This window comes from Parasteatoda tepidariorum, chromosome 10 (assembly GCF_982258835.1).
Source record: "Parasteatoda tepidariorum strain Cologne lab strain chromosome 10, Ptep-v5.0, whole genome shotgun sequence".
NCBI classification, from domain to species: domain Eukaryota; kingdom Metazoa; phylum Arthropoda; class Arachnida; order Araneae; family Theridiidae; genus Parasteatoda; species Parasteatoda tepidariorum.
In genome coordinates, this window is record NC_141764.1 from 63,550,369 (window position 1) to 63,562,134 (window position 11,766).

The window sequence follows — 11,766 nt, forward strand, 5'->3', positions numbered from 1 at the left end:
GACCTCTGCTTTAAAGGGTGTATGAAAGTTCTAAGCATCGAAAATGCAAAAAATTCACACTAAGAACCCGCTCCTTCACATCATACGTTAAGTATTTTAACTTCCGAAAACACCAATGTTGGCGTGTTTTGATATCGTTCATAATTGTTTACAATTGATAATGAGCTGTCGAGTGATTGTGGCCATCTTCAATGTTACTTTTCAGAACCAAACTAAAGCTCACCACTAGAAATCCGCATATATGTATTTAGTTGTGTAACATTAATATTTACATTTTAGTTTTCAAGTTAGGATGTATTAAATGATTTTGCAAAACTACAGAGTTAAACATTGGTAGTCGTGAACTCAAATTTGGATAGGGTATTCAACGACGGTTATAAAATAATTATAAAGAGCTGTGATGTCCTCAGAGGATTGAGCGTTGAGTGAGGTGGCCCGGGTTTGAACCCCAGGGTTGACTGCTCGATCAGAATTCTGCACGTGGCTCGCACAGACCACGGTACTGACGTTAAATATCCTCTGTGGTAGACGAATCATGGTTTTTAGTCTCCTTGCAGCCAGGTTAACCGTGTTTGGATTTCGTGGTTTTCTTCTCCATGTATCGCCAATGTGGGTTAGTTCCCACAAAAAGTCCTCCACGAGGACAAATTTCTCCCAATACTTAATCTAGAAGTTCCCATGTCCTCTGTATTGGGTTCAAAATTACAAGGCTGTGAAGTTGAACATTAGTAGTCATGAACTCAAAATTGAATCGGTTGTTCAACAATGGTTATGAGATAAAATAATTATAAAATTAAAAAGATACAAAGAAATCTGTTTTTACCTCACATCCTCTAGATATATGAGTAGTTCATAGAAAGTCACCAAAAAAAAGAAATTAAAATGCATAGTATACTTACATATTCCTAATTAGAAACAAGTTAATTAATTAGTAAGCTTTCATTTTAAAAACACGCAGCTTTTTGTTTTGAAAAATACTCATTGAAAAGAAATCTATTAAGAATCAAAGCAAATCTACCCATGCAGAAACTTAATCTAATGAAAATCAAAGCTCTAATCCTAATCTCTATCGCAAATTTTATGTGTTTTTCAAAAATAATTAGAACTGAATTAAAGGGTTAATTATTTCAGCTCTGATGGAAAGCACTTCAGAAGGGGTTATTAGTTTCACTTCTCATTAGTCTCTTTCAATTAAATAGTGAATGATGGCACCATCTGCTACTTTCTATGAAAAAATATGGAAATTATATCTTCAAACAAAAAAAAAAGAAATCGATAGTTTAGTTCCTAATTAACAGAAGCGTCGGCTTGGTTCACATGTTATTATTATCAAATTAATGTAGATTATATAGATTATTTTGAATTTTTTTCTTAAATAAGAAAATAAATTTAATGGAACAATAGTATTAATCTGTTGTATCCTCAAATGTTAAGATTATAGTTTATATGGATATAACTTTAACTTACTATAAAAAAGTTGTGTTTAATAATCTGTTAATAATTTTCTGTATCTGTTAATAATGTTTAATAATCTGTTAATCATTTTTGCTGAAATAATTGCGTTATCAAAAAAATAATTACTATAATTATTTAGGCATATGAAATGATTGCGGTTTCACATCATATGATTTTTTATTCAATTATTTTAGTATTTTTTCTTCATATGCGCTATGAAATAAATGCTGGTAAGTTTCCGGATGAAAATGACATTTCTGGTAAAAAAATAAATTGAAAAAGAAACCATTATTCTGCTTGATAAACTAAAATCTACGGTATTTAAAACATTCTTTTGGTATTTTTCATTCGTTTTCATTGTAACAGTTTATAGGAAATTCTGATTTTCAGAAATATAGTTCTCATTACACTGTAAAAAGTTCCGGATCAAATTATCGGAACTTTAAGTGCATGATACGTAAAATCCATACTTGCATCAATTTTTTATTAAATATTTTAATGTAATTTTTACACTAATATTTATTTAATTTGAGTGATTCAGTGATTTTATAGTAATTATTACTGTAAAAATTATGGTATATCACTTTTTTTGGTATCAAAAATCATTTTTGATATCATTTTTTATTCATTTGATATCATTTTGATGTCATTGTTTTATACATTTTAGTATCAATTTTATATTTGATGTTTTGATATCAGAATTTTTACGGTTTATCAGACTTTTTAAGGTAAATCTCCCGATCCGGAATATTTTACAGTGTTCCACAGATTTTATAAAAAATACAAAACTGAGAAGTAAATTTAACCGAATGAATGGTTTTTATGCCATGCTCTAAGGTATCATTATAAAATTACCAAATTTTATCATATATTATTATTAATTTCACCAAAACCATGGCCGAAGCTCTTCAGTAAAAATTAACGAGATCTTTGGTGCTGCCACTGATCTAGATATTGTAAACTTTACTATGTTCTGGTAGTTTTGACCATACATTTATTTCTCAGAGCAGCTGACTACTTTTGACGTTTTGTCTCTCTGCGCATATACCGATCTCTATCTGCTATATTTGCTGGGTTTTTATCCACATACATACATACATCAAACTTTTAATTTAAAATGTCCTGTTGTCAGAAATTTCATTAGAAAAATTATTCTTTGGTGTGCAGTTGGCATTTTTGGTATGCATTCAATGAGTATCATCTAGTCTGGAAGTAAATACAACCAGTGCGTAATGCGGTCCACTTTGCCTCCATCACACAGTTGGTCTTAAAAGTGTAGAGCTTTAACATCCGGGGCTTTCATGACCTACAACTGACTATTGTATTATTGCTTGCGTCATTTGCCAATCAGCATGCCTGCAATGAAACTCCGAGCGATTTTTTTTTAAGGCAGAGGATGTGTTTTTTATTTTTCAATGGTGACATTTATGGCCACTCACACCACAGCCTGTTTGAGGGGAGGACCCATTTATACTCCATTCTTTCATGCACAGATAATTTGAGCTGAACTGTAGAACGATCAATCTCCCATTCAGTACCCCCGTAGGTATTGATTTGTTATGAGATCTTGATGGACTTTGCGACCCCAACATATTTAACGTAACCAGATTTAACACTGGGATTTCCCGAAAGGCGGGATTCGAACTCACGATCTCATTAACACCTCTACCAACCAGGCTATTCCGACCCAACTGACTATTGTGATAGTGTTTTGCTACTGTTTGAGAAATACGAAAAAAATTTAAAGAAACGCACGAATAAAAAATTTACACCCTTCTCTCTTTTTATTCTCTCTTAAATACTTAAAAGTGGAAAACTTTACTTATTGTACTTATTGTATTGTAATTACATCTCATTAAGCACTGTTCAAGATTCCGGGTACTTCGAGGAACCCACATGAATGACTATGAAAGAACACCAATTCTTTGCTATATTGGCCTGCAAGAAAATTGTGATTCAAATAATAAAGCAAACCCTCGACTTACAAGATTTCAGCCCCAGATCAACTTACCCCAGTCATAAACCAACAATAGAATATGTTATCTTTTAGCTTCAACTTTAGCCTCTTCTACATTTTGAGCTTTTATCTACATGTGATTTTACATTTCTTCGACTTTTATTCGAACTTTTGCTTTTAGCCATTTACACTTAGGACATTTAGCTTTCATATATTTTTAGTTTATTGATTTTATTTTCATTTCTTATTTCCTTAGTATTATCATCATTTTAATTCTTCACATTTACACCGACTCTTTTAGCGTCCATTGATTTTAAATCATGTTTTTAATTACCTTAATTCTTAGTTAATTCACTTTTAACTGATCACCACCACTGTCATATGGAAATATTTTACTGTATTTTTAGTTTTTAGCTTAAATATTTAATGTAATAATTGAACTTTTTATCTCCGTATACCCCCTAGGCTGGATCGGAGTACTACCTATCTCACTTATTGTACTTTCTTAAAAATGCAGCATTTAAAATCATTTTTTCAAACATTTTACTTATTTTCACTCATTTCACTCATTTCATCATTATTAATCGATGTTAATACAATTCATCCCTTATAACTCAATTTCTTTTATTTTTAAATTGAAATACTAGAATGGAAAGACGCGCAAGAAAAACAATTTAAAAACTTATCTTTTCTTTGAAAATATATTTAGTTAACTCACTAATGATAATAAATTCATATAAGCCTTATTATCGCTGAAACAATTTAATAAAATAAAATTTTCAAAAAAAAATTAGCTCATTAACGCTCAAATATAATGATGTTTTGGTTAATTAATTATTTATATCTTATTCTAAAACTTACTCCTCAAACTAATCCTTTAAAAGGATGGAAAAGAAATACATTACTTAAAATTTTAACTTTTTTTCAAACATGAATCTCCTTGCTTTTAAACCGAAAAATATGATATAAAAAGTATTTCTTAGCGATATTAAAAAGATTTTGAACTGTTGCTGAGAAAAATGTTTTCAATTTCTCAGGGCGGCTTATTTCAAAAAGATAAAAGCATGATAGATAAGATTATAATTTATTGCAATCTCATTCTTTACAAATTTAGAGAATGAAAAATAAATCGTTTCTAAAGTAGCTTTAATTTTTTTTTCTTTTTAAAAAGTGGATGTTTTACTTTTTTACGTGTTTTAATACATCCAGCTAACTTCAAACTATAATTCTAAAATTAATAGTTATTGTTCCTTCTCGCTAATAGTTATTTTTAAAGTGAAATAATTCTTTCAAATGTTATAGTTAAAGCTGATATACAAACTACAAACTTGTGTATTGTAGTATTATTAATAGTTATGCTCCTTGGAGAGTACAAAATATCTTGCCTCTTTTCAAATTAATTTATGTAAAATTAAGACAAAAAATTTATTCTATAAACGTTATTTTTTTAATATACTGTTATTTATAACTGTACTTTTCAAATAAGCTTTTATAAAATAAACAACAAAGGAAAACTTTACAAATATTTAAAAAAAAATATTTAATTTTAAAAAAAATAATTACTATAGCTTTATCCCATAAATTATTTTTAACTAGCATAATTTTTCCCTTAAGGATGGAATTCCAATTCAAAAGATGATACAAAGGCGAAAATAAGAAGTCAATGGTTATGTTTTGACAATAAGGGGAATATGGAATCCGAGTTTAAAAGATGGTAAAAATGCGGAAGTAAAATGTAAATGGTTTTGTTTTGACAATTTGGGGGAATATGGAATTCGAATTTTAAAAGATGGTAGAAATGCGGAAGTAAAATGTAAATGGTTTTGTTTTGACAATTTGGGGGAATATGGAATTCGAATTTTAAAAGATGGTAGAAACGCGAAAATAAAAAGTCAATGGTTATGTTTTGACAATAAGGGAAATATGGAATACGAATTTCAAAGATGATTGAAACGCAAAAATATAAAGTCAATAGTTATATTTTGTCAGTAAAATTTTAAAACTGTTCGAAAATAACATTCTAATTTTTACGTACATAAATGCACGAAACATGCAATTTTATGAATTTACTCTACACTTTTTCATCTTTTTTGTGTTAAAATAACATTTTTTTAGAATGTTCGAGCAGTACCGAAACACTCAATAATCTCGAAAATTACATGGACCATCAAGATCTAAAATGCCAATTTCAAATGTTTTCATAGGATGGATTCAACTATACTAAACTCTACCTCCTAGCTTTAGACTCGAAAGTTATAGAGCAACTTCGACATTTTACATTGTAACCATTTTCCATGGCAATTTTGGATTCTCTAGGACAAAAAGAATTCCAATATGAATTTTTTGTTCATTTTAGAACACAGATGGCGCTGCAATCAACAAAATAAAAGTGAGTTTAATTTTTTTCAAAATGGAGATTTCTTAAAAAATACATTTCATGTAAAAAGAACATATAACTCTATCCTCACTCCCTGAAATGAGATGGTGATGATCCTCATCCCTGACAAAGAGTTAGGATTTTAAATTCTTTATTTTTGAATTGATCCTTTGAAAATATTCGAAGCATGTATTTTGAAATTTTTTGATCCAAAACGTAATTTTTTTTTATTTTATAAATGTCGTTGAACAGCTGACCCAATTTTGGGTTTACGACTACTAATGTTCAACTCCGTAACCTTCTAATTTTGAACCCAATTCAAAAGGCAATGGAACTTCTGGATCAAGTATTGGGAGAGATTTGCTTTCGTGGAAGACTTTTTTAGATTTACGACTGCTAATGTTCAACTCCTTAGCCATGTAATTTTGAACCCGATCCAGAAGACGAGAGAACACCTGAAAATAAGCATTGTGGAAAATTTGCCTTCGAGGATGAATTTTTGATGGAACTAACCAGCAGTTGCGTTACATGCAGCGGAAAACCACGAAAACTTCCCGCGGTTATCCTGATTTCAAGTGGACTCTAATCCGTGATCAGTCTACCACCTAGGATATTTTAAATCAGCGCTGCGGTCGGTGCAAGCTGGGTGCGGAATTCGTATTGATCAGCCGCCGCTGGGATTACAACCCGGTTCACCTCAAGGCGAACGCTCCATTCCCTGAGAAATCACGGTTCTCAATGCGTAATTTTATAACAGTCGTTGAACAGCCGACCCAATTTTATAGGTTAAGACTACTAATGTTCAACTCCGTAGCCTTGAAATTTTGAACCCAATCCAGAAGACAAGGGAACTCCTGGATCGAGTATTGCGAGAAATTTTGCCTTTGTGGAGGACTTTTTGATGGAGCTAGCCTGCATTTGCATTACATGGAGAGTGTTGGACTTTGTTGAGAGTAAATTAGACTGAAAGTCACGTAGAACAAACTGAAAACTTAACTTTTATTTACATCAAAAAGAATATAAAAACAAGAAAGATGTTGCCAGCACAGGAAACTCAAAACTATCTAACTAATCTCGAACTCAAACCTCAACATCCTCCCCACCCTGGTCGACCTCGAGGGGGATGACCAGAGCTACCGGACGGGTTATATTGTGACCATTAACTCTCAGCTCACAGGATCTTATTTTTCCATCTCGTCCTTCATGCAAATTCACCACTCTAGCTTTCTTCCACTTGTGCCGTGGTCGGACATCCTCTTGTAGAAGTACAATATCGCCAATTCGAACATTAATGATATTGTCCTGATTACGAACTTGATGAAATGACCGCAATTGAAGCAAATATTCCTTGGACCATTTTTTCCAAAAGCAGTCGAGTAAGTCCTGCTGCTGCTTGTAGATTTTTCTTAGCTTTGTGTTGTTATTTGGGCTGGATGGAATGGCCGTTAGTTTTCGTCCTGTCAAGAAATGGCTTGGTGTTAAGGCTTTGGAACTGTCATCTTTTCCATCTTCGTATACCAATGGTCGGCTGTTCAGAGCGGCTTCTATTCCAATGAGGGCCGTGGACAGACTTTCCTCGTCAAGAAGTGCTCGTCCGAGTACCTTTCGTAGACATCGCTTGACAACTCCTATTAGGCGCTCCCACCAGCCTCCCCACCAAGCCGCTCGTGGGGCGATAAATTTCCAAGTTATGCCATTTTGGGCATAATATTGCTGAGTTTTAGCTGATGACAAAACTTGCCATAACAGAATCAAGTCTTTATTTGCTGCATGAAATGTGGTAGCATTGTCGGTATAGATTGTGTGTGGGAGTCCTCTGCGGCCAACAAAACGTTGTAGGGCCAAAAGAAATTTGTCTGTGGTAAGATCTGTCACAAGTTCAATGTGCAATGCACGTGTTGTTGCACAAGTAAATAGTGTTATGTAGGCCGTGTCTCTTGATTTCAAACATCGAATATTCACTGGTCCAGCAAAATCAATTCCTGTGGTAGTAAATGGAGCAGAAGGTACAACTCTTTCAGGATGTAAAGGAGCTTCGATTTGTTTTCCGTATTTCGCTTTGGACAGCTTGCAAGGCAAGCATTTGTGAATAACTTGCTTTATAGCTTGACGTCCTCTTAAAATCCAGAAGGTTGAACGTAACTCGGATAGGATTATACGCACACCTAAATGGTGAAGTCGTATGTGGGTATGCCGGATCAAAAGGTGGACAAAATAGTGTTTACCATCGAGCAATAAAGGGTGTCGAGTATAAGAAGAAATGTTTGAAAATTGCAGCCTTCCCCCAAGGCGCAAATAATTATCTTCGAGAAAGGGATTGAAACAGTAAATTTTGGATTTTTTCGGCAGGGGACGTTCAGCTTTTAAGGCATTTATTTCAGCTGAGAAACATTGATTCTGTACAGTTTGTATCCAATAGTTTTTAGCTTTCTCTATTTCATTACAATTCAGTTCATGAGTTATGCGTTGCTGAGTCTTACAGTTGTATACAAAACGTAGAATCCAGGCAGTCACATGAAGAAGTTTCGTGTAAGAACTATAACGAGATATATCTATGATGGGTTCTGTAGTTGCAACGTAGGAGGATTGAAATTTGGTTTTCCGTGATTCAGCTTCAACTAAAGGCTGTGTACGTGTAGACAAAACTTTGATAGGCCAAGTTTCTGGATCATGTTTTAGCCATTTCGGGCCGTGCCACCAAGATTCTAAAATCGATAACTGTGATGGAAAGGTACCACGAGTAAGATGATCCGCAGGGTTATCTGTACCGGGACAGTGGCGCCATTGTGCTGAAGTAGTGTTTTGAAGAATTTCTGTTGTTCTGTTGCAGACAAATGTTTTCCAAAGGTTGGGATTTCCCTTTATACAACTTAAAGCTACAGTAGAATCGCACCATAGGAATTCATGTTCGTTTCCTTGCAAAAATACTGGAGTAGGCGAGTTCCTAGTAGTGCAGCTGACAATTCAAGCCTCGGAAGGGTTACCCTTTTGATTGGGGCTAGTTTATTTCGACTGCAAATGAGATGGATCTCTGAAGAAATATCATCTGCGTGACGAGCACCATATGCACGTTCCGAAGCGTCGCACAACACATGTATGGTAGCGTCGGAATTTTCGGAAAAGCCGATCCATCTTGGGATGCATATTTCATTCAGATAGTGTAATTCATTTATCCACTTGTGCCACTGCTGTGCTACAGATGGAGGTAGTATTTCATTCCACTGAATACCACTAAACCATGTATCTTGAAACAATATCTTCACAACTACTGTAACTGGAGCAAACAAGCCTAGAGGATCGTAAAACTTTGACATCAACTTCAGTAGTAAGCGTTTTGTTACTGGTTCTTTACATGCTTGAACAATTTTTGTCTGCACATCAATTTGAAAAACATCACTGTTAGTATACCATTTAACACTCAAGACCTGCGTAATATCCTTAAACGAGACGTTTTCTTGTTTCCACATATCTTTCAAAATCTTAGAATTTGTAGTCCATTTGTCTAATGGTAGGCTAATAAGTGATGTAAGTTGCTGCAGTTCTTGGTAAAGAATCAGAGCTTCAGTATCCATAGATGTTCCCGTTACAAAATCATCCATATAAATGTTATTTTCAACGTATCTAGTTGCTGTAGGATATGCTTGTTTGTGTTTTGTAGCCAATTCACGAAGAGAAGCTGCTAATAAAAATGGACTAGAGACAAGTCGAAATGGAAGACGTGTGAATCGGTAAGTTACAATGTTATCTTCAGTGCAGAATGTCCCATCAGGAGTATATGTAGTATTGTACCAAATAAATCGTGTTGCATCTCTGTCTTCTTCTGCTAGAATCAGCTGCAGAAATGCTTGTCGCCCATCACTAGTGATTGCTATTTTAGAAAGTCGAATTCTCAACAATGTGGCTAAGATATCAGGAAGAAGATTTGGTCCTACTTCAAGAGCGTCGTTCAAAGATGGATGACCTGGAGAATGCGAAGATGCATCAAAAACTATACGCCACTTAATTTCTCCATTTGTGATTTCCACATCAACTTTATGAACCGTTGATCCACATCAACATTATCAACATCAACATTATGAACCGTTGAAATGAAGGAAACTGTCGCGTGTGATCGAGTTCCACTAAGTACCCAACCAAAACTTGATGGGACCAAGGCCAGAGAATCCGACAACCTGACTTGAGCTTCAGAATTCATAACAATCCAGTAGAAATCTGCACCGATTAAAATCTCAATTGGTAAGTTCGACAATGAATCATCTGGATCAGCAAGTTTCATTCGCTTGTTTTTAGCAAAGAGTGAAACATCCGTTGATGAAGGTAGGTGTGATGCATATTTGTTGGAGCTTTCGAATGCAGTAACATTAACTTTAGATTTGTCCCAGATACTTGATAACTGAAATTTGACTTGTCTTCGCATGTAGCCAACATTAGCTGGAGATTCGAAGGCTTGAATGTCCAAATGTCTGGTTGAAATGACTGAAAGTTTTAAAGTATCCACAAGATTAGAAGAAACGAAACTAGATTGACTTCCACCATCCAAAAGACAACGTGTCAATTTTGTAATGCCAGTGGGCCCAGTTATGAAAACTCGTGCAGTTTTCAAATGAACGAAACTGGAAGACGATATATCAATTTTGTTTGTAGATGTAGCCACAGGCTGCTCATTGGTTAGAGGTTTGCATATTGATGTATGGTGTTTTCTCTTGCATTTGGAACAGCTAAATTTTTCTCTACGGGGGCAATTTTTTTTGGTATGTCCTCGGTTAGTGCACAAAAAACATCTATTACTAGTCTTCAATTTCTGTATGCGCACGTCTATATCCGTTACAACATTGCACTGTTGAAGCCAATGTCCGACAGTTTCACAGAAAGGACAAAAGGGTGACATTATTTTACTTTTGGTAACTGATTTAGAATTCACATTAAAAATTTCTAAGGAAAATTTAACAGGATAGTCTGGATCTAGTGAACCTTTAATATTACTTGCAGTAATTGCTCCCTCGACCTCTTCTGATAAAAATTTCATTAATTTTGAAATATCGCTTTCACCAAAATTTTCACGTTTGGCATGTACAATCCAATTACGACAGATTTCATGAGGAAAAGCACGAAGTATTTTAGGAGCCAAAATTCTTCCGTATGATTGAGTTTTTCCTCCTAAAGCATCTAAAGCCTGTATTCTTCGATTACAATCAATATATAACTCATTTATTGCTGCTGGAGAGTGATTTTTGACAGGTTTTAGGTTTTCTAAGTAATCGAGATGAGCCTGTATTATTTTATCTTTATCGCCATATTTTGATTTCAAAATATTCTTTGCTGTTGCATATGTTTCTGCAGTTATATTAATTCCATCAACTATTCGTTTTGCTTCTCCATCTAAATATCCCCGCAAAAAAACATGCTTGTCAATCAGCGATAAACTTTCGATTTTGTCAATACAGTTTTCAAAACGCTCCCAAAAACTATGGAATTCCTCAATTTCGCCGTAAAACGTATTTATTTTTATTGTAGGCAACTTTACTGTAACATTTGAAGACGAAGCTGAAAAATTATTTATATTGGCAACTGCTGGCGATGTTTCAGAAATTGAATTCGTATTCCGATTCGCTGTTCTTTTGAAATTAAATAACGCCAAATGAGCATATTCTGTGTATCTTTCGCATTCTATTATGTCTTCCTGATATTCTTCATCATTTAAAAAATTATATATTTCATCATCTGCCAAGGTTAATTCCTTAATTTTATCTTGTAAACGTTCAATATTGTATTTCGTTTCAGTTTGTGTACTAGCAGCATCGTTCAATTTCGTCGTTAGTTTCGTAATGGCGGTACGTAGCGTTGTGTTCGTTTGCGTTTAAATATTACAAGTTTTTCACTACCGGTAGCCATTCCAATTCAGATTTATGAAAGTAATTAAAACAAGTTCAGTATGACTTACCGAATTATTTCGACACCAAATGTTGGACTTTGTTGA

The 11,766-nt window shown here is 34.0% G+C and overlaps 1 protein-coding gene across 1 annotated transcript in view; it reads right to left on the reverse strand.

Annotated features, from left to right (window-relative positions):
• Positions 1-10,677, reverse strand: part of LOC139426138 (uncharacterized) — a 57,905-nt gene extending 47,228 nt beyond the window's left edge. Inside the window, exons 1-4 of the mRNA XM_087152816.1 lie at positions 9,924-10,677; positions 8,718-9,750; positions 8,270-8,610; positions 6,876-8,170 (exon numbers count right to left, since the gene is read on the reverse strand). Of these exons, the coding sequence (XP_087008942.1) occupies positions 6,876-8,170; positions 8,270-8,610; positions 8,718-9,750; positions 9,924-10,677 (3,423 nt within the window). The remainder of the gene's footprint in view (positions 1-6,875; positions 8,171-8,269; positions 8,611-8,717; positions 9,751-9,923) is intronic.
• Between the last annotated feature and the right edge of the window lie 1,089 nt (positions 10,678-11,766).